This window comes from Convolutriloba macropyga, chromosome 1, assembly GCF_964194025.1.
Source record: "Convolutriloba macropyga chromosome 1, txConMacr16.3, whole genome shotgun sequence".
NCBI lineage: Eukaryota > Metazoa > Xenacoelomorpha > Acoela > Convolutidae > Convolutriloba > Convolutriloba macropyga.
Window position 1 is genome coordinate 50,949,216 of NC_134468.1, and position 23,232 is coordinate 50,972,447.

The following is a 23,232-nucleotide window of genomic DNA, read 5'->3' on the forward strand; positions in this document are numbered from 1 at the left end:
CATTTTTTTAGCAATATGATATGCGATAAAGAATCAGAGGCTTTAGATAGACTGAGAAAAGCTGCGGAAATTGTTTTGCCTTTGTCTATTCATTGCGAACAAGTTTAGCTTTGTGGAGAAGCGCGTCAGATGTTGATTTATATGCGCGAAACCCAAACTTTTTTTTGAGTAAATAATTGTTTACAAATAAAAACTTGTTTAATTGTTGCGCTAAGATTTTTTCAATTTTCGCTGCGGGAGAAGGAGTTGATGAAACTGTTCCGTTGTGTGATGGATCTATAGCATCAATTTCTTGTAAGGACGAATCTTATTAAGCATTTTTCAAAGGTTTTTGGAAAGCTTTTGATGACAAGCTGTAGTTGAGGACAAATGTTAAATGCAACGCAATGATTGAAATACAGCTTTTGAGAGCCCAGGCAGGATTGCTGGATGGACCCACAGGTTTGTTTAATTTAAGTTTTTTTATGTTAATATTTTTTTAAGCAAAATTCTGGAAATCGAAAGTTTACAGATCCATTTGTTACTATAAGAAACTCTTCCCTGTTTGTGTGCTTTGTAGATGCCCATTGTGCTAAATCAAAAATGAGCAAATTCACATTCACCTTTGTCCTTTTGTTTTTGTCCCAAAACTATTTTTGAGTTTCGGTATATAAAATTATGGTTTTAAAGAACTACAAAAACGGTTGAAGAAGCCCCACCTTTTTTCCTTAAACCTAGAGCTTCGTAGTTTTGCTTCTGTTTACTTGCTTCTGAGAAATCTTTTTGTGTTTTTCCTGCCTTTTTTATATTCTTTGAAAAAGGTGGACACACATTGGCTGTTCATTTATTTGTGGTAGAAATAACATCTTTGAAGGTTCAGCGTTATCCCTTTCTCGCAGTTAAAAAGTTTTCCCCTATGCTTTTGCCACAAATTTTAAGTCCTTCGACTGAAACAGTTTACGCCCATCGGAGAATATGTATTCAATGCAGTTAAGATGATCGTTAACGAACAAGTTTTTGGAACTTCAGATGGGCAGTATTCAGCTGTTTGAATGATAAACTTTAGCACGATAAATACGAACATCATGTTATTAGCACATGTCATTAACACAAGTACAGCAGTAGGTTTGCAATGGCTGATAATACTGCCGGTTGTATCTTTAAGAGGGGTTACTGACTCTCATTGGGTGCACGGCCCTTCGAGAATTATATTCTTCTCGTCTGATTTTGGGGCCCAAAAGACAGTAGAGTCTCCCTCTGTCTTCCAGGGGAAGTTTTGCTTCTAGAGCTTGCTTGACATCGGAGACCACTGTCATGCTTCTGAATGCTGCTGCGATGTCAACACAGATCAGGAGGGAGGTGTGACCATCTTTCTGTTCTCACCAGCGAGCGATGGTCGTTCCTTCCTCTTGTGAACCCTTGTCCACGTACAATTTTTGCCAACTCCTTTTACCAGTCGCTAGCGGCCTGTTTGAAACGATAAGATGATTATTTTAGTCGACATACCAACTTCTCTCTATCTGATCCGCGTTTCTGAAACTCCTGTGGTTTCTCAAGTTTAACTTCTTCTCTTCCTCTTTTGTTAAGTGCAGGGAAGCCGTCTTGGCATCAAACTGGTGCATCACATCGCCTTGTTATGCTGATAATTGAATTGGAATCATAAACATCTCTGGCTTAAGAAAGCCTCAAAAGTATCAAAGTTGACCAGAACTTCCAGCGGTTTGAACCCTTTTGCCAAATAGCGTGCTTTGTATCTGTCGACTTGATCACTGGGTTTCAAAATCACTTTATAGACCCATTTACCCGGAATGACGTCCCTGTCTCTAGGTGATCTAACTAGTTCCCAAGTGTCGTTGTCCTGTAGTGCCGTGACCTCGACCTTCATTGTACGGTGCGGTGCCATTGCTACTAGTAATTTTTTTGCTTGGACGATATTGGGTTCCACAAAGACCCCCTCAGTCGTAGCAAGATGGTTCTCGACTTCATCAAAAAATATTGCGGAACATTCTTTCAATAAATCCTTCATCTATGGCTACTTCCTCAACATCCGAGGGCTTTAGTCTCAGTGGTGATTGAGTCTGTACGCTCTCTGCCTCTCTCGGCACTCCCCGCTTATTGAATTAGATCGGCCCTGTCTCTCTGTGTTGCCATCGTCTGGATGACATTTATCTGAATGCCAGATCCCTTGTTTTTCTGAACCCTCAACTAAAAGATCAAGCGTCTCTGTAATGTACATGGCTGAGCCCACTTCATCTCGAACTGACACCAACTTGCTTGTGTTCGGTAACTTGTATCCTCTTCCTCATAAACGCTGTGCAATTATTTACTTTTGTAGGAAGCTCAGATTTTATGCCTCGCATCAACTTTGCTGGTCATCTTTCTTGTCCTTGTCTCACAAATAAGACTCTGATCTTTGCTGGTTGAATCTATGAGGCTCGCCATATTATCTTGGAGTTCCTGTGTCAGAAAGCAAGCATCCTGCCATCTCCAGCAGTGTTATGTTGTACCTCTCAGCTAACCCGTTCTGTTTAAGCGTCTCTGGTATAGTTTTTCCCTGAGAATGCCTGCATCCACCCAATACAACTTGTATTGCTCTGAAAGAAACTCCTTTCCATTGTCTCTTCCTAGCTTCCTGGTCGTCCCCACACTCAGAACGAACTTCTTCTGGTTGGCCAGTGCTTCACTCTCGGCCTTCAGCAAGTCCACAAACACAAACGTCAAATGCTGTTCCTTTCTGCTTCCGTTATTGCCTCTCTTGGTACTGGAGGCTGGGTGATCTTGGCCAATCCGCACTAATTGCATACATCATTGAGTTATCCCACTATCGTGCCTGACCAAATGCACTTGATTTCAGTGGCTCAATCGTCTCTGCCACTTCCTTTCACAGTCTAGTTTCACGATGTTTGAATCTAGCATCTTGAATTGTAGAATGCTGCAGTGTAAGTAAAACAATTTTTGTTTTGTTAATTTTACCCGAATTCACTTTCGGCGTTTCGGAGTTTCATGCATCTATTGCGTTTTTTGAAATTGAAGCTATGTTCCCAGTCCGTGCATCTTGAGACTGGTAGAAGTTTTGAAGCATAATCAGGCACGCACAAATCTTTTTTGGGTTCCGATTAGAATCGTCCTTTATTTGAGGGTATGCTGATCCTAACAGCCTGAGCCCACAACTATGGAAGCCATCCCTTGTGATTTCTGATCAATGATTGAATGGACTTAAAGTCCAGGAACATGACTATGTTGGTAACTATGACATCTTTGCAAAGAGTGAACGCTAACGTGCCTGTTGTCTTCTGCTAGGTAAGAGTTGCACAGTGTTCTTTGTCTGGTGTAGCCAGTGTTGTACCCATTGCCGCTGACTCCATGTTGCCACCAATTCTTTGTTACTTGCTTGGCCTGTCTTGATGATCTTTCTCAGCACACCCTGCATTGCGTTGTCCCTTCATCCCTCAGTCCTTGGCAAAGTGTATACAAATCTCACACAAAAGCAGTTTCTTTTCGTGGGTCCCTTTGTGAAGTCACGATTAACTGCCAGTGTCGGTGAACCTCTTTGTCACTTGTGCCTCTATGTTGTGCTCGCATAGAACTTCTGCAACCTTTTCCTCAACTCTGTGAAATTTGTTGCTGGTTTCAATCCCTTTGGTATAACGAAACTTTCATACCTCATTGGCAGTCCATGGAGGACGAAGGCGTTCAAGAGGGGGTCTCTGAGAGTGCTTCCCTTGGTTCTTGACGCTTTCTGAGCAATTTTTGTCCTCTGATAAGGAGGCTGTTCAAATCCTCAGAATCCTCGAGCTGGAGTTGAGTCAGCTGTGCATTTAACGTCACCACTTTTGGTGTCGCCACGCTGAATTCACACTCAGGTGTTAAAAGAAAAGGTACTAAGCAGAAAAGGATTAAGACTGTGAACCACAATTTAATTTTGTTTTAGAAAATAGTTTTTACTCGTAGAAAACTGCTGGGCCCATAGCCTGTTTAGTTATGGAGTTTGTAGGCGGAAAAAGCGCGTTTTTCTCAAAGTAATATAATTTCTCGGAAATGAGATAACAACTATTGATTTTCTTGCAACGGAATTTACAGGAGAGATATATTTTTAGGTCACGCTGGTGATTTGATTTTTTGGGGATGGAAAAATGTTCAAATATCAGCTAAAAGTATACCCACTGTCAATGAGAAAAACAAGATGAAATTCTAATCACAGCACTTTGATTTATAGAATTTTCGTCAGGGTTACCAAATATGGTTTGCTTTCGCAAATTTCCTAGAAATGTTTCGTAGGGATACCATAAATGGCATGCATTTACACTTTTCTCCGAGTTCCATCACACTTCCTCAGGTATCATAATCATTCAATACATGCTGAGAAGATTTTGCATCAAATAATCTCACATTAATAATAGCTATCTAGATTCATCAGTTTGAACCGAGTATTGATTCTGAGCACCATTTCGTAAAGATTTCATCGTCATTTATATCGATATAGTGACTTGACTCAAACTGCCCTGGTCAGATAAGAAAAAACTGTAAGTTTGAAGTTTCTAAGAAAGTTTCTTGCTAAGTTAAAGGCTTTAGTTTGAATCGATTTTTAAACTCTAACATCGAATTTAGGTCACTAGGACATTACCAACCTTCCTATTATCACTTCTTATGACTTGTTTCTGATTTTTTTCCAAAATTGCAATATATGTAGGATTTGGGGAAACTATCAATTTATTTCAATTATCTTTATTTTGCTTTGGAAGTTCATCGTGTGTGCTCTGCGATTTGAAAAAAAATTGAGCTGGAGTTTGCGGATAAGAGGGATAGGAATTAGATGCACTAGGACATTACCGACCTTCCTTGTTGAAATAAAAGTTTCGACGATTTTAAATCAACGAGCACCTACAAATGGCAAAGGCATGTTTTACCGTGTTTAGTTGAAGCGAAATACTAAAAATATATTTCCAAATTTCCCAAAACGTCTTTGATTGTATCAATGTAGACTTCATTAGTGCTCATCATTTTCCTATAACGATGTGTCTTTTTTATTACCCGTGCATGTCCTTTGTAGTAGACCGCATCCTGTTTCGAAATTACAGCAAACGGTTTTGTTCACGTTTTTCATATTTCTTCACAGTTGTACGAGCGCAAATGATCTATTCACTTTTTACTGCGATTATTACGGAACGCCTTTAGAATTCACCTTTCTTTTGCAGTACAGCTGTCTTGTAGGCAAGCAAGCACAAACTAATTACTTACATATTATTGCACATTTTCTTCAAAGTCCACAAATATACCTGATGGATGTTTTCAATTAAAGGAAAAGAAAAAGGCGCAATTTTTTGCCAGCATCTATTTGCTTGAGAACAACAATTCCTAGAGCTACATTTCCAAAGCAAATACAAATGCTGCGTCTTACAATATCATCTAACATGGTGAATTGGCGAATCTTTTAAGAAGCGGTGAAACGTCACAGGAATTTTTGAACCTAATTTTAGTCCACGCGCAAATTACTTTCGTCTAATAAGGTTGTTTCCGTTACTTATCCTGCTTAAGAATTTCACCTATAATCTGAATGTTGTAATCAGTGTCTACTGTACTTAAGTTTTAACCATTCTGTTTGTGGTCAGTTATTGACTCGTAGTATCATATGAGTCACTTTTTGGTCACGCTCTTTGAATCCGTTTTGGGAGGTACAAGTTCCAATTGATAGCACAGTCGTAAAAATATCGCCAATTTTTAGCATATTTTTATTCCTTTTTGCATTTAAGTGAATTTGTTATTTTGGATAAGAGTTTAAAAAAAGCACATTAAAAAATGACCATGAGGCCGAAAACTGTTTAGCCGATAGGTTGCTGGCATACACTTCTTGCGCGCAGTCACAATTTAATCGCAGTACAGGCAGATATGGATGTTACGCTTTTATATTTCTGCTTTCTGAGTTCTCCTTTATAACGTGCGTTAGGAATCCTTCTTTTCATATTCTGTAATTGCATGGTTTATATTTCCCTTTGTTCTCATTTGTTTGTTTTCAGCCTTTTTGTATAAAAAAGCGTTGTTTATGTTTCGAAATGAACACTGTTTTTACCATTTATGAATTATAGCGTCGTGTTTGTCAACTGATGTAGGAATTAGATAGGATATGGCACCATTTTGAGCCAAGCAATTAAAACCGGTCTGTTCTTGATACTATTTTTCCATGCGTTATTTAAGCTTCTTCAAGGCATCTATACGCTCGTTGTTTAGTTTCTGCTAAAACCGGCGTAAGCCTCAACACTGAATTATGTACTGTTAGTTGCTTCATGTAGAAAGAAATATCTGCGATGTTTGTTTTTCATTCGAAATAGAAAGGGGAAATATCAATAATGAACCTTGTATCTTTTGTTGAAAATTTTACATTTCGTTATGAATAATGCATTTCACAACTCTGTCGTTTGCAGCTTGAAAAGACTGTTTTCCATATTTGGTGTGCTGACTTTAATTAGCTTTTCACGCGTGGTTTGCTTATAATGATTGATTTATCGCCTGTTGTAAAACATTCTTTGAATTAAACATGTCTTTGACATCGCTTCAAAGATTTCAAAAATGCATTTTTTTCTAATCTTTGAAGACTGAAAATTTGGAAAATTCTTTTGTTGCTGAAAATAGACCAAATTAGCCCTATTTATACCTATTTTACTCTCTTCAACGATAGTGCGACTTATGTATTTTTTTCAGTCACTGACCTTTTATTTTAGGTCATTGGTGAAAATTCGTGCACGCATTTGAACGTTTGGACCACTTTTACGTCACGCTATGAAAAAAACCTGGTCAAGCAAATAAGCTATAGCGTGTCCCAGAAAGTTGAAATAAGCGAACGTTTCAAAAGCCACAGATTAGAGTTCAAAGGTCAAAGTTCAAATTAAAACATGTAGAAAAAACATGATGAATTAAAACTTAATAGAGAAAACGTTAGCATTCAAATGGGCATTGATGCTCAATTGCACGTTTTTGGCGTTTTTCGAACGTTCGCTTATTTCAACTTTATGGGACAGACTATATATAAAGGAGGCTTTTTGTTTACGAAAGTTGCAATAGCAATCTGTGGATAATTCGTTCATGGCTCGATAGTTGTAGACCATTATTTTATCAACAAAGTTCTATATCCCACACTCGGTTAACTTAAATAACAGCTATTCTATTTCCAACAAGCTTGGAGACTTGATAATTGAACTGAAAATATTGTCTATGTTCTTCCTTAATTGGAACAATAGGATGACTAATGTTATCGTTGCTTCAGTTTTCCTTGGAAAAGTTATTCTTCCCAGTCAGTATTTTAGATCAACATTTTGATTCTCTTATCTCCCTTTCTGATCACTTTAAACAGGTCTCTCTCTAAGCTTTGCGTTACTAGATGAAGAAAGATTTTACTTCAACCACCAGATATCAAACAGTGTTGAACTATACATGGTTTTTATCTCTAATCCTGATAGTACTATTGTATCTGATAGGATTCCAAGGTGCTGACTGTTCGGAGGTGTTCGATGTGTGTGCGCAAGTGAACCCGTGCAATAACGGAGAGTGCACGAATGTCATCATTGGCTCAGATGAGGAGGGAACTTCCCAATCCTATTTTACCTGTACTTGCTTACCTGGCTGGGAGGGTAGAAGGTGTGATTCAAATGTGAACGAGTGTGAGAGAATTGAGCCGTGTGCAAATGGTGGTTCCTGTACAGACAATGATGGAAGCTACATCTGCTCGTGTAACAACGACTGGACAGGTAATGTCATAACGATTTATCTCATCAAAATACTGTTTGAGTACTTCGCTTTTGGCATATTTTGTCTTGTTTTAATCCCATTTCAACCATCGATTATAATAATATAAGTCGCACTTGAGCGCAATGATTAATAGCGCTTCTATCTTTACACGTTTTAAGGGTTCTTAAGCGAGGAGCCTAGGGTAATAAATGCGTTTTGAGATGCGCTAAACCTCCATATTAAAGCTCCCAATCTGCCCAAATTTTGCATTCATTAGGCATGGAGCACAGCAGAAGCAAGCGAGCCAAAAAAGGCATCGACCAAAAGGCATTTGTTGATATAGAAAGTGCACTAGACATAAGCATTAAGCTTCGGTAGCGTAAGGGTTTAGACTTGTGGTTTTTATGAAGAGAGACTCGCGACCGAGTTGGTACCAAAAATGGCTCCTGTTTTCTTGGCTCAAGAATTAGTAATTGTTGTTTTTCATCATCATCTGTCTTCTAGTCTATTTGTCTGTTGTTCTTTCTCTATAATTCTTTTTTTCTTTTTTGTTGTAATATTTTTCTATCTGCTATCTATCTATGTATCTACCTATCTACTATATTAGATGTAAGTCGAATGCTATATCACCAGGTATAAGTTCCTAATCTTCGAACCTTTTAACGCTCCTTCAACATGCAGCCGGACATAGTACATTCGTTTTGAGATGCGCTCTGCCACATGTAGAAGCCCCATATCCATCTGCACAAGTCTGAGCGCTCTTTAAACATCCAATATACCGGAGGTTAAAAAGTCGAACAAAAAATTGATGGTAAATATGGTAATAGACGCAAACAATACGCATCGGTAGCGTAAGCAGTAAGACATACGGCTGTTAAAGGAGGCGTATGGTTTCGAGCGCGCATTTGTGCGAAACAGATCTCCAAACTTCTTTGAAACCATCTATTCCTTTAAATGACTTTCCTATGATGCTTTAGTGGGCCTGCTAGATATCTTGTATATATTTAAAGTAGATCGTTCGTTTTTGATTTTGCTTCTGGGTTGATTTTCACAGCTGTATAATTGCTGTCAATAATTGAAATTAGGAAAAGAATTCAGCCAGCATCTACTGCTCTTTGCTTTAACAATAGCCACGAAGCGATAGCTAAGGTTATTGTTATTGGTCACGCGGTCTTTCATTAATTCAATGAATTTGAATTGCATTGTGTGAACTATCTGTAGATTGGCGGAGCATCTTTTTTATTGGATAAGTTATCTAGTGTTTTGGGAAAAGGGAATGAGTACAACAAATATTAAGGGCAAACTTGCTGAAAAAATAACAAGTAGAGAGATGAGAAAGTGGTTTTTATCGGAAGGAACAAAAAATGTAGATATTAGAGGCAGTTTTCTTGATTTTTAAGATCGTTTTCTCTATAATTCCACTACTGTTCAGCAACTATATCTATGTACGACTTCAACGCCGACACGGTCACTGAGCAGAATGCTTGATCGCCAATCTTAACATGTTCTAACGGCTATTTTTGGCTGACATTTCTTGAAGCACCTGATTCCCTCATTAATAGTTTGGTACTTCAGTTTCATTTTCCGAATATTAAAGAAATCAAGACGAAACGATTGATTGTAACATTTTTATTATTTTATGTGGTTCATTTTTTACGTGTCTTCTCTTGTTTTGAAATTACGGCCATTGTGATAGATTGTCTATTTTTTTAAATTTTTTCCTTCAATTTGGCTTTGCAGTTTTTGCTTTTTCGTATGAAATTCAGTGTTCATAATGGCTTGTATCTTGTCTTTTATTATAACTATTTGCAATTTTAACTTTGTTTTATTGCCTACGGTTTCTTTAAAATAGATCTATAATAAGGAGGCTCACTAATATGCGATGGCTAATCATGTCCCGACGTCGCCGATTTACAATCCTGTCTCTTTTGTATCTCTTGTAAAATTTTACATGTAGAGTTTTACATTACATTTCTTTATTTCACAACAATGAACAGTCATACAAACGAAATGAGAAAAATAAATTAATTGCAATGCAATTTTCGCGATCAGAAAAAAATGAATTTATCAAGTGAACAACTAAATTAATCCTATCCTTCCTATATATTAAACGCGTGAGCTCTCAAATGGGACACAATTTTTGCGTGTTTAAGGAGCCTCTCGAAGCGCATGTTTAAGAGCCGCCTTGAGCAGCATGGTTAAGCAAACATATCGGGAGAGGCCAATGACCTAAAAGGCTATAAGTAGATGGAAGAGAACCGAAACTGTGACAACAGACTTTTAGTCAGGTGCAGTTAACACGAGGCTGTGGACAATGGACTCAATAACTTTGACAAAATTTATGTAATTTTGGCTGATTTATACAATTTTAAGTTTCTTTTTTCCTCTGTTTGTACCTTGTTTCTGCAAACAGTTTTCTGCCAACCCTCAAGTTAGTTATGTAGTATATTTCAGCAAGGAAGAATTGGTTTTGATGACGGACTTAAGTGGACAAATATGCAATGATTTTGAAATTTTTTTGGTCATTTAAATGTCCTGAATATTTGCAGTCATTTTTTTTACTGTTAGCGCTGCCTTTATTCGTACTTAATAGCATCACAATTTTGCCTGAAGACATTATCAGGAAACTTGTAGTTAACTTTTAGTTTTAACTGCTTTGTTTTTGCCTCTTTCTGCCTGTATATGCTTGTCTATATATGAAGCAAGTTTTGTCTTTGATTACAAGTTTTTACCTTACCTTCTGACATTTTCTTTTGAAAAGTATGATATTCAACACGCTTATTTTGGAGGTGTACACATTTTAAAAGCCGTTATTGATTTTCTCTTAAGTTGCAAAACTATGTTCGTCTTTTTGGTTTGTAATGATCATTTGGTCGGCTGGTCAGATAGTGGAGTGTTTACTTCCATTCAAATTTTTAGATTGTGGATCAGGACTTGTCCTGCTATGTTTTTTTTACTTTATGCAATTTAGCTGCTTGTTCGAAGTTTTGTGTGAATTCGTTTTGACATTTCTAGGTTTGTCTCCTTTACTCATTCTGCCCCAAGTTTCTCAATTGTACTGAGCGGTTAATCAATTTTTGTTTGAATACCAAGAGAAAACAATCGATTTTAAAATATCGACTAACTTTTGAATGAGTTGCTCTAGACCGATAATCGGGAAAATTTCAATCAGACGGGTTGATAAAGAACACCCCTGGGTAGGATTCGAGCCTGCGCCTGATGCGACTTTAACCACTAAGGGATGACGTCTTTTTTTCGTAATTACAATCGGCTTTCTACTGACAACCGATTTAATTGCGGAATGGGAGCAATTCAGATCACACAAAATCTAGAAGTCGATCATGATAAACAGAACTTCTTCATTGACTCGATTCGTATTTCAGGACAAAACTGCACCGAAAATGTGGACAGATGTGTTGGTAACAGTGCGTGCGGTGACAATGGACAGTGTGTTGATGAATTGGCAGAGTTCAGCTGTTTGTGCAATCAAGGCTTCACTGGTGACAGATGTGATACGAACTATGACATCTGTGTCCATGATAACCCATGTCACAATGGAGCACCCTGCACCACAACCAACACCAATGGCGGTTCGTCCTCAGGATTTGTATTGCGCGACTTTTGTTGCCTCTGATTTCTGCGATCTGCTGGACAGTAACCAATTGGCGCCCTGTCTATTTCAGGAGTTTGTTCATTAATGTTTTCAAAGTGACAGAGAAGTGAAAGAAATCTGTTGCCCTTGCCCCTAGATCCCACACACAAGCGGATGTCGTCAACCATCCTTTTTATTTCCTCTCGAACGAAGTGTAAAGCAATTATTGTAAACGTGTGTGTCTTTTTTATGTGAAATTTTTGCTTGACGCTTTTGCGCTTTTACTCTAGAATATTCTTTGACTCCTTGATTGACTTTTCACACTTTTGTTCTTCATTGTTGATTGATCTAAGTTGGTTAAGTGGATTGTGAGCAAAACGAAATTAAAGATGTTGTAGCTGTATAGTTAAGATGAGCCGACATGGGGGTCTGGATTTGAACCCCAGTGGGGAATTTTTTTGCACTCATAAAACATTTCTAAGCTACGCAACCTGTAAATTAAATTGCCCCCATCTGTCGGTCGAGAGCAATTCATCCAACGTTAGTCTGTTTAATTTTAATAGCCGACCTCATCTTCTCTGCCGGCTAATATTGCACTCCTAATTTTTAACGACTCGAAGAGGAGTATTGGTGGAGCGTCTTTTTTGATCGATAAATTTGTGGAGTGTATTAAAAACAGTAGAAAAAAGTCAATTTCACTCGTGAAAACTAAGTGTTTAGGTCAAACGACTGGACGAATTGAAGAGCAGGGTGAAGAGAAAGCGATTTTTTTTACCATACTACATTTTTAAGAGGCAGTGAAGACAGTAGGTGAGCAAATTTTGCTAAGCGAGCTATTTTTTTTTATCACGTGCGGGTTTTTTAGTTTTAACTAAACTTTTTCGAGTGAAGTGGTTTTTATAACCTATATTAACGAGTAATTGTACGTTTTGGTTCCTTTTTTGACCACCTGAACCATTTAATATTCGTCAAATATTTTCGTGATTTCTGCGTTTTAGACACGTTTTGTTTTTGCATTCTTTTTCATGTTTATACCGTTTCGTGTTATTTTTCTGGTTTTAATTAGGTTTCATTTTAGTTTGGATGACCTTTTAATTCGGTTGATATTTTTTGTGAAGAAATTTTTGTGGAAGAAAGTTGACTAAATTCAAGTCAATTTTGTATCTATTTTTGTTTTTTGCCCGATTCTTTTTTTCTGGCTTTGAGAATCATTTTTAGAGCCAATTGCTTATTTACAGTTTTCTAGGGGTATTCGTTTTGTGGAAGAAAGTCGGATGAAAAAATTTTTTGTGGAAGAAAGTTGACTAAATTCAAGTCAATTTTGTATCTATTTTTGTTTTTTGCCCGATTCTTTTTTTCTGGCTTTGAGAATCATTTTTAGAGCCAATTGCTTATTTACAGTTTTCTAGGGGTATTCGTACTAAGCAGAGAAAAATTAAAGGTTTGAGAAAAATCAAAGGAAGTAGAGAATTAAAGGCCAGATGTTCATTGAAAACTTGAATCAATTCTACTTTCTCAAACCATTAAAGGTTTGTGAAAAATTAAAGGAAGCAGAGAATTAAAGGCCAGATGTTCATTGAAAACATGAACCAATTCTACTTTTGCAACAGATTTTAGTTTTTAATAGCCGCATAGCGATAGCTGGGGCTATTTTTTCCTTATCTTGGTTTTTTTCAAGTTTGTCATGATTTTTGTTACAAACATATGACGTCGCAATCACTTCAAAACTGCTTTTTGGTCATGAAATTTCCTTTGAATTGCGTATGTGACGTAAGTTTTCGCTCATATTGGAGCTAGTTTTGTGTTCTTTTGCGTGATTAAAATTTTGGTCACGAGTGACTCACCTCGTTCTCAAAAACTACTTCCAGACTGAGTGCGTATTTTTCTAATTTTCGATTATTTGAGAGCAGCTAAAAGAAGCAATAACTTTAACTGATTCATAATCAAAGTATAGCATCTCAGCATATAGTTAAAAAAATTTTTGTTCTGATTCACTATCTATCTGAGACTGCAGATCTAAAAAGCTTTTTGCGGCTTTTTTCTATCAATCTGCCAGCTATGTTGGCTTATTTTTTCAAGTGTTGTTGAGCTTTTGGGCTTAATGTTTGTGCACAATGCATTTTCTTGTTTTTTCTTCTTTTTCGATTTTCGTTTGTTTTGTTCTACTACATGATAGTCATTTGTTGGAGATATGCTATTTATTTTGGAAACTGTGTTATGAACAGTGGTTTCAGAGAAGCAACTTGTTAAAAGTTTCTTAGAAGATGTTATCACATTTCTCATTATGCTTCTGATTTCTTTCCTCAGTTTGTTATTTCAAATTGAATGCTATAGTGATGTAACTTGTTTTTTATTTGGATTAATGGTTTTTAATTGCTCTCAAGTGAAGTTTATAGCAATTATATTAGTCATTTTGATCTTTTTTTTTGTGCGTCTTTTCGCTTGACCGATATTTCGTCTGGCTCATTTGACTTTTCGTCCCAAAACGGGATAAACAATTAGCGCCCAGCGGGTATTGAGCTCCCTTAGAGCCTTTCAGCTCACTTGTCTCTAAGTATGCGTTTCGCAGAAATTGTTGTGGAGCCTTATGTTTATGGTGTGAAGGGTGGTTTCCAGAGGTTGACCCCCCCCACAACAACCCCCCCTCCCTCAATCCACACCCCTGCACATTGTTCAGGCCCCGTGCATCCAAAGACCCCCTTCCCACTGTTGCGGCTCAAAGTTCTTGTAAACAGCATTTGCTCAATAAACGAATCTGAGATGAACGGAGTTAAAAAAACGAAATCAAAATTAATCGAAACGGGATAAAGCCCAATTTTAGATGCCCGCTACTTAAACTTTGTTCTGATAAGTCTTAGTTGCCATCTCTAATGCTTATTGGTATTGATACTAACCCCCTGTGTCCTCTCATTAAGGTACATGTCAAACAGCGAATTAAAATAAAGTTATCATTTTAAAACGAAAATCAATTTTCATGTTCTGTTTTTTTTCGATCCCAATGGGGGTTTTGGGAATCAACGGCGGTTATTTTCCGGTAATCGGCCAGGTATATTTTGATAACTGTGAACTGCTTTTAGTTGACGGATAATTTCTCAAAGTAAGTGCCGTGCTGTTTTTAGGAGGAACAACTTACAACTGTGATTGCGCAGGAACTTTCTACGAGGGAAAGAATTGCTCCGATATCGTACAGGTGTGCGCACCTGATGTCCGTTGCCTAGATGGAAAAAAGTGCAACAATGATCCCACAGTTAGTGCTATTTGTTTTATTCTAATTGATCTACTTTTTAATTTGTGGTACAATCTTTTAATGTGACTTACGTGACTGTCTTCGATGATTAAAAAAATGTTGCATAGTTCAAGTGATCCATAAATTCGTTTTTTAAAATACGCGAAGAGTTTTGATCAATTGTTGCAAGATTTTCAAGAAGCTAATTCAAATACATGTTTATACTCATAGCAAGAATCGTTAATTTTCCTCATTACTCAGGCTCATAAATTAAAATGGAAAGCTTGAAGGACTAGTTCTCGTTAGCAGCTACAGAGTTTATGACACAACGAAAAAAAACACAGGTGACATTAAAACACTGAATGCATAATCCGTTATTTTATTTCACTCAATTATAAGAGTTTAAGCAGATAGTTTAAATCAACTTGAAGTAAAATAATATGATGCATTACTGGGTTTAGAATTAGCGTAGCGGAACTGTACTTTGGAGAAACCTGAGAATAAGAATATTTTTAATAGTTGAAAAATTAACGGTTCGTTCACCTTTAGTAGTGAACTTGACATTTTGGACAACAAAACTTGCAATTAATTTTACTTTTTATTTTAAGACTAAAGAGGAGAGAACTAAAACAAATGGTGCCCCAGTTCCAATATGTCACTCCTTTTTAGTAAGGAATTATGTTTGCAGCAATCGCAAGGTTTCCTGTGTGCGTGTCCTGATGGCTTTGAAGGGGATGAATGTAAACAAAATATAAATGAGTGCAGTGGTCCTCAGAACCCCTGCAAACATGGAGCATGCAACGACGTAGAAGGTAATTGCAGTGACGCCTTTTGATCAATTCTAAGGTCCAACGGGGTCTTGTCTAAATATTTAAATCGAGAAACATGACGACTATTTTGAGATGTTCAGCCTTACGTTGATATAAAGTATTTCAAAATAAAGCAATTGAACAAAAGCTATAAAATTTGAGCGTTATAAGAATCCCTAGTCAAGATAGGAGTTGATAAAAGAAATTATCCTTTGAGATCTTGCTGGGCAAAAGATAATACTGTAGAAATATAAAAATTTGGAGATGAAAGGTCATCTTTTATGATTTTGTATGATTAAGGGTTGCCTTGGAAGAGGTTGCGAAAGATCTCGTTCTCTGGTTGTTTTGCAAGAGATCTTAAATAACTTTATATATAACCTGTAGGCCTGGCTTTATTTTTCAAGATGTTATGCAAGATGCAGGATTAAGAACACTGTTTCCAGTCTATCTTTTTTCCTGTTCACGGGAGCAAACGAACAAAAATTTTACTGCAACTTAAAACTAAAATGTGAAAGCTATCTGTAATATTTAGGATCAGGTGTTGAATGTATGAATAATGAACAAAGGTCAGAAATAATTGATTGAGGAATTAGGCTCTCACAGAGTGGCTGTTAATAGGGAGCTACAACTGTTCGTGTAACGCTGGCTACGAGGGGACTCAGTGTGAAATTGACATAGACGATTGCATTGATAACCCATGCAACGGCGGATCTTGTGAAGACAAGGTCAATGGCTTCTCTTGTGAGCAATGTCCCGTAGGCTTCACCGGCGACTTCTGCGAGAGAGAAGTCGACGAATGCATCCCCAACCCATGCGATCATGCAATAAACTGTACTGATTTAATCAACGATTACAAATGTCTCTGCGAGGATGGGTACACTGGGAAGGATTGTGATCATGATATAAATGAGTGTGACCCTAATCTGTGTGTGAACAACGGAGTGTGTGTCGATCAAGTGGGTGGATATGAGTGTGAGTGTAAGCCAGGCTACACTGGCTCCAATTGCCAGACTGACATCAACGAGTGCAGTACTCGGCCTTGTCAGAATGGTGGTGTATGTACTGACGGAATCAATGCGTAAGTCTTCCCTCATATAGCATTACTTTCATTATCAGAATTTTGAAACTTGTCTGTCTTGTTTGTCGTTATTGTATCTCACACATACGAAGTTCTAGACCCGAATTTGCTGATTTAAAACAGGCTAAATAGAGTTCGTTTTAAAATGTTCGAATCAGCACTACTGAAAATCTGAATTTTTTATAGTTGAATTTAAATTGCTCTCATACAAAGAAAATGACTAACAATAATCTTAGTTTTCATAATAATATAGTCTAACAGCAATAGAATCAGTCAGTCTGCTTAGATAGACAAGCAGTTTCTCTGGAAAGGCATCTAATATATTAAATGTAAGTCGCACTTGAACGCAATGTTAAGCAGCGCTCCTATGTTCACATGTTTTAACGATCCTTAAGAATGCAGCCCACACAATCATGCCTAAGAGCCTGCTCTGCAAATGTTTTTTTTGCTCATTAGCATACGGCTTAGCAAAAACAAGCGAAACAAAAAAGGTATTCATAAAAATTTTTTCTTATGTAGCCAGTACCGATTGACAGCAGCAGCAGGCGTCGATAGCGCAAGGGATTATACCTGTGGCTGTCAGGCGAGGGACATAGGATAAAGCCCAAGTAGGGGAGGAAAAGGATGTATAATGTACTCGGAATTAAATTTGGGATTTGGTTGTCTTTTTCTTCCCTTCTTCGTTTCTTTGCTTTTTAAAATTATATATTCCTTTTGTTATGTCTTTATTCCTTCATCTTTTGTTTCTTTCTCCATTTCTTTCTCTCCCCCTCAACTAATATATTGAATGTAAATTGCATTTGAGCGCAATGGTTAACAGCGCTACTATCGTCACATGTTTAACGACCCTTAAACATGCAGCATACACCACCACGCTTAAGCGTTTAATCTGCAATTTTGTTTTGCTCATTAAGCATACAGCTTAGCAAAAAAGAAGCGAGACAAAAAAGCCATTGACCAAAACTTTGCGTATGTAGCCAGTTCAACAGGCAACCGCAACAGGAGTCGGTAGCGCAAGGGGATTAGACTATGGCTGTGAAACGAGGGTCATGGATTCGAGCCCAAGTAGGGTAGGAACACCCAAGTAGGAGCACTTGAACGCAACGATTATCACCGCTCCAGTTTCTGTTTTTTTTTGGCTCAAAAATGGTCAATCTTCTTTTCGTTCTTGCTCCTTTCTTTATTTCCCTTCTTATTTATTCTTCTATATCTATTATATTAAATGTAAGTCGCACTTGAACGCAATGGTTAACAGCGCTCCTATAGTCACCTGTTTTAACGATCTTTAAACATGCAGCCTACACGACCATGCTTAAGTGCCTGATCTGCAAATGTTTTTCTGCTCATTAAGCATACAGCTTAGCAAAAACAAGTGAGACAAAAAGCCATCGACCAATATTCGTATGTAGCCACTACGGATAGACAACAGTAACAGGCGTCGGTAGTGCAAGATATTAGACCTGGGTATGTGAAGCGAGAGGCATGGGTTCGAGACCGAGTCGGTGCAAAATATGGCCTTTCTCAAAAATGCTGTATCTTGTTTTTAATTCACTACTGTGTTGCCTCTTGCTCCCTTTTTTATTTCCCTTCTTATTGATTCTTCTATATCTAATATATTGAATGCAAGTCGCACTTGAACGCAATGCTTAACAACGCTCCTATCTTCACATGTTTTAACGATTCTTAAACTTGCAGCCTACGCGACCATGCTTAAGTGCCTGATCTGCGAATGTTTTTTTGCTCATTAAGCATGCGGCTTAGCAAAAACAAGCGATACAAAAAGCAATTGACCAATATTTTTCGTATGTATCCAGTTCAAAAGACAACAGTAACAGGCGTCGGTAGCGCAATGGATTAGACCTGTGGCTGTGAAGAGAGGGGCATGGGTTCGATCCCGAGTTGTGGAGGAAAAGGATGCATCGTTTACTGGGATAAAAAATTGGGGAGTTGGTTGTCTTTTTCTTCCCTTCTTTATTTCTTTGTTTTTTTGTTACGTATATCTTCTTTTCGTTCTTTTTTATTACTTTATCTTTTCTTTCTTTCTCCATTTCTTTCTCTCATGGGATTTTACCTGTGGCTGTCAAACGAGGGACATGGGTTCAAGCCCAAGTAGGAGAGGAAAAGGATGAATTTACTCGGAAATAAATTTGGGATTTGGTTGTCTTTTGTTGTAGAAGATTTGGTTGTAGAGGCTCGTTTTATGCAAATTCATTGCGCTCCTTTAACATAGCGCACCTTAATCACAGCAAAACCAAAATTGTCGCTTAACAAAAATTTGCTGTTAAATAAGGTAATGGACGCCAAATGGACTGCAATTTTTGTTGTTTTCGAAACAAAGGTTTTAATGGAAACCGCAAAATTTGATTTAAACACAGCATTTGATATAAAGTGTCAGCATCTACTCTGATTATTGGAGCTTAAAGTTGATTTTGCTCTGAATGCGGTCTGACCTTTACTGAATGGTATGTGTGATAGAGTATTTATGATAGGCGATGTGTGATTTTGATTTGCTTTTTTAATAATGTTTTTAGACATTTAACTTGAGTAATGTGATATGGGCTTACAGGGCCAGGGGAGGGGAGAAGCATAATTTCTCCCCTCCCCTGGCCTTGTAAGCCCACATCACTTTTAATAAGTTGGTCTGTTTCAGCTACCATTGCACCTGCACAGGCACAGGATTCGTGGGTGAGAGATGCGAGGTTCCTATTGACGATTGCGTAGTAGTCAAGTGCTTTCATGGAGGGACTTGCCAGGACGAGATCAACGATTATGTCTGTAAATGTCACCCCGGATTCTCTGGACTGCATTGTGAGGTAAGAGTAGACTGTACTGTACCTAAACTACGATTCCGATGGTTATTGAACAGTCGATTATTAATTTTTAAATTTACCCCTCAATTTTTTAAACTCTAAAACTTAAACTCAGAAATAGTGGTACAAAAGGCATCATGGTTAAATGAAAAGTTCAGTTTCATTGCAACGAGAATCATTGCTCTGAGAATGAAGACTCTCGGGTTTGTGTTAGCAACGAATTCAGGTTCAAAACAGACGCTAGTTCTGGAAATTTGGCGTCTCATTTTTCTTTGTTACTCTACCGATAGAAAGTATTAATTGAACTACCACACTTTCGCTGAAACTAAAGGCGACTCATTATTTGTTTAAGACCAAATATTTAATAATAATCGTAATGGAAATTGTGAAGGTTATGCGACGGTAGGGCCCAGGGAATTAATGTGCGGAAAAACTTTTCTATAAAAAATAAGATTGTTCATCGGTTACCATTCGATTTCAGGTTACATTTATCCGATATTCGTTATTGAGTTCCAAACAGTTCGGAAGAGTGTTTTAACAATAGGTCCAATCCAGCATAGTTTTCAATCCAGCAACTTCTGTCTCTTGTGAGCCAACTCTTTTTCAGTAAATTGTTGCACGTTTGGCAGTAACAGTAGAATTTAACTCAATACTAAGATACATCATATCGTGTGCAGCAGAAACACATGCATATACCTCGGCCCAGCCGTTAACATTGCACTACTACTTTGCTATCCAATGTTCCATCTTTGATGATTCCAAAAAGGAACTTAAGGAATGAGAAGCTTGGCAATATGAGGTCTAGAAGACAAGGTTAGATCGTTCAAACTTCCAATGAGACTGCGATATATCGTGCCGTCATCATGTGATACATTAATTTGAGCACGATTTGTAAATTATTGCTGTTCTGCTGGTGGCGTGGAAACTGATTCACATTCGAACATGCCAAATTCCAATAAAAGAGTGTCAAACTCTCTTGACTGATTGATAATTTATAATTATTACGTTCAAACTTCAAACCCAAAAAACATTGGCTTATGATACGCTTTGCCAGGTTTTGACAAACAAAAAGTCATCATTTGTTGCAAATGGTTTTTCAGTGTACAGGACCAATTGCTATAATTTTTTGCGAATCATAAATGCTTTTGTTCAACTTAATACCAATTTTTCTCCACTCAGGTCAACTTTCTCAAATCCTTCGGCATGAAGCATATATACTTTTTCCTCGATAGGTGCATTAGGTTAGACTCTCTTAATGTCCATTTGTTTTCGTCCCCCCCCCCCCCACAGGTTGCAAATTTCTGGAGTTAATGCCCATGGTGCTGAACATTGATGTAGATGAGTTTGTTTCCCTACGATCAACCCCTTGCTGTTGACTGTAGCCTTTGGCTATAAAATGTGCTCTTCTTTGGAAGTATTTTTGTTGCACTTAAAAAGTGCTCGGGACGAAGTACTTTTGCTTTTCTCCCGTAACTTTTTCTCTTTTATCTGGTTCTGTGTTATTTGCACATCCGACACTGCTGGTGAAGTTTCGATATACACTGGCATAAGTGCACCCAGAAGCCCTTTTTGTCATCTGATTACTTCTGTAATAAAAGAGCGCTCTCCGAGGATAACACACAACTTTTGAGTGTTCTGCACTCACTTCGATCATAAGTTTTCGTATCACAAAAACTGCATAACTTTTTTTGGCTGCTCAGGTTTGCTACAGTCTTTAGCGAAAACCACCCAATATACAACAATTCATAGGTTTCACTTCCTTTTTGTGGAAACATTTCGTTGTGACCAAGTTTACTGCAAAAGTTACATTTCGGTTTTGGTTTTACATTGTTATTACCGATGGAAGAAAGTTGCCTCTGGTCGCTCTGAGTGTTGTCAGATTCAAAATTATCCAAGTCACGTTTTATGTCGTCAAAATTTTGATTATTTTGACTACATTTTCACGTGGTTACGAAACCCTTAAATTTAAATGTTAAAACTTCTAGAGTTATTAATATTAACATTGGTTGACCAATTTGCTCGTCAACTTCCGCTAATTTGTTTTGTATATCCTCGGCCCCGGATGTATGATCTACTTCGCTTTCCTGAATTGAGATTTTAAATTTAGTCAACCTCTCAATCAAAATCTGCAGCCTGTGTCTTTTGCAACTTCTAAAACGGTCACACTAAATTTTTCACGCTTTTGGGCCATCACCATTATGAATATCAACGCAACAAATGAATTGTCAATTTACAAAATGCACACCTTCTATCAACTGAACATATTAATGTAGAACGTAACTGCATTTTTGCTTCTGCAAAGTTTACTGCAGCGCCCGCTACATTTTGAAGCTTGGCCTCCTGTGTTGCATTGTTTTTCAGAGGCCTCCCAAAAACTTGCATCCCGTTTTCTATTTAATACTGGTAGTAATTTCAGAGTTAATTTTTTAATTTACAAATAGTCAAGGAAGAAGCGGGAAATCTTTATTCTTACCGGAGAAGAAAATACTTTGCCCTTTCAAGAAGTTTTGCACATTGTGCTTGCTTAATTTTTTGTAAATAAGCTTGCTCAACTATTGAAAAACTAAAGAAATCTTTATTATTGAAATGGAAGAACTGTGTTCCGCAAAATCCTACGAAAATTGCGCTTTGGTTTTGTTTGTGGTAGTGTTTTTTCTTCTGCTTACTGCTTGAATTTTGAGAAATCTATTAAAAATGTTTTTATCTCACTTGATCTGCAGAAAAACCTACCCTTTTTTATGCTAGATTGAACTTAATTAACATGTTTTAGCTAGCTGTGGCCATCTTCGAAATGATACAGTATTACGTCATTGATAAGGGTAGCAACGCCACCATTGAGACAGTTAATTGTTCAAATAACATTTTCCCGCAATTTAAGGCAGGTTATCAACTCTCTGAACACAATGTATGTTTTGAAAAAAACTTTAAAATGTAGATTAGCCAAGTCGGCGATTACTTTGCGTTGACACGTGAATGTTGAAAGTCTTTGCATATAATGTATCAACGTGTTTCCCATCTAAGTTGATTTAAAAAATGGAAATTGATTGCTGGAGACAGAAATTAATTACTTTTTTACTGCTGAACTGTATTGTCTTCGACTAATTGGTCAAGCAGAATACTGGTAAGTTATCTTCATCCTTTAGTTGTTCACCTTTTTTGTTTAAACACCTTCTTGAAAAAACACTGCTTTCGGCTGTTCAAAATTTTCTTTATAATTTTGATTGTTAGTCGCTGTGATCTCAATAAATCACAAAAAATTGTCCTGCGCCTATAACCCGTGAGGGTTATGCAACGCTAGGACCCAGCGAATTCTTATGCGGAAAATTTTTTCTTCAAATAATGTTTTAATTTTCCGGTATTTGTTATTGAGATCATAAAAATTCAAGATAGTATTTTAAAAAGTGGGACTTTACTTTCCAATAAGTCATGTTTTCAATCGAATAACTTCCGTCTCTTGTTAGCAAACTGTTTCAGCAAATTTCTCTGCTTCCCAATAGTCAGAAAGCAATTTCAAAAATTGCTTTAAAGTAGGTATTTGTATGAAAAAGAAAAATGCTTGCGTACTTGAAAATGCACCAAAATGCAATTTTGGCAAATGAATCAAGCCTTTGAGAAGTAGCTTAAATTTTTAACTGATTGCTCTCAAACAAAATTTGTAGCATTTCTATTTGACTGTAGTCCTTTTCTTGCGATTTTTTGCTCGACTGATTTTTCGACGGAACCATTTGACTGTTCGTCCTCAAAAACGGATTAACAGGTTGCGCCCGGGGGGCATTAAGTTCTCGGATCTCTTTTGTTTTGCCCCCCCCCCCCCCCAGCTTAATGGGCCTATATCTTTTACGCATCAGGAACACGTGCTATTTTTACATAGTAACGTGCTCTATAATTTTTAAAATGGGGGCCTAAAAGACAATGGGGTCCAATACAGAATAGGTTCAGATATTTTTAGAGAGCCATGAGCCGTAATGTGCACTAAGAATGCGATTCACCAAATCTGTTTTAAGGAGGCTATCAAATAG

At 37.4% G+C, this 23,232-nt stretch overlaps 1 protein-coding gene across 3 annotated transcripts in view; it reads left to right on the forward strand.

The window, feature by feature from the left end:
• Positions 1-23,232, forward strand: part of LOC142340177 (uncharacterized) — a 172,538-nt gene that overhangs the window by 108,182 nt on the left and 41,124 nt on the right. For all 3 annotated transcript variants that reach the window (XM_075390683.1, XM_075390687.1, XM_075390694.1), the window contains 6 exons: positions 7,449-7,718; positions 11,082-11,288; positions 14,410-14,537; positions 15,205-15,328; positions 15,944-16,403; positions 19,054-19,216. In XM_075390683.1, coding sequence (XP_075246798.1) covers positions 7,449-7,718; positions 11,082-11,288; positions 14,410-14,537; positions 15,205-15,328; positions 15,944-16,403; positions 19,054-19,216 — 1,352 coding nt within the window. The remainder of the gene's footprint in view (positions 1-7,448; positions 7,719-11,081; positions 11,289-14,409; positions 14,538-15,204; positions 15,329-15,943; positions 16,404-19,053; positions 19,217-23,232) is intronic.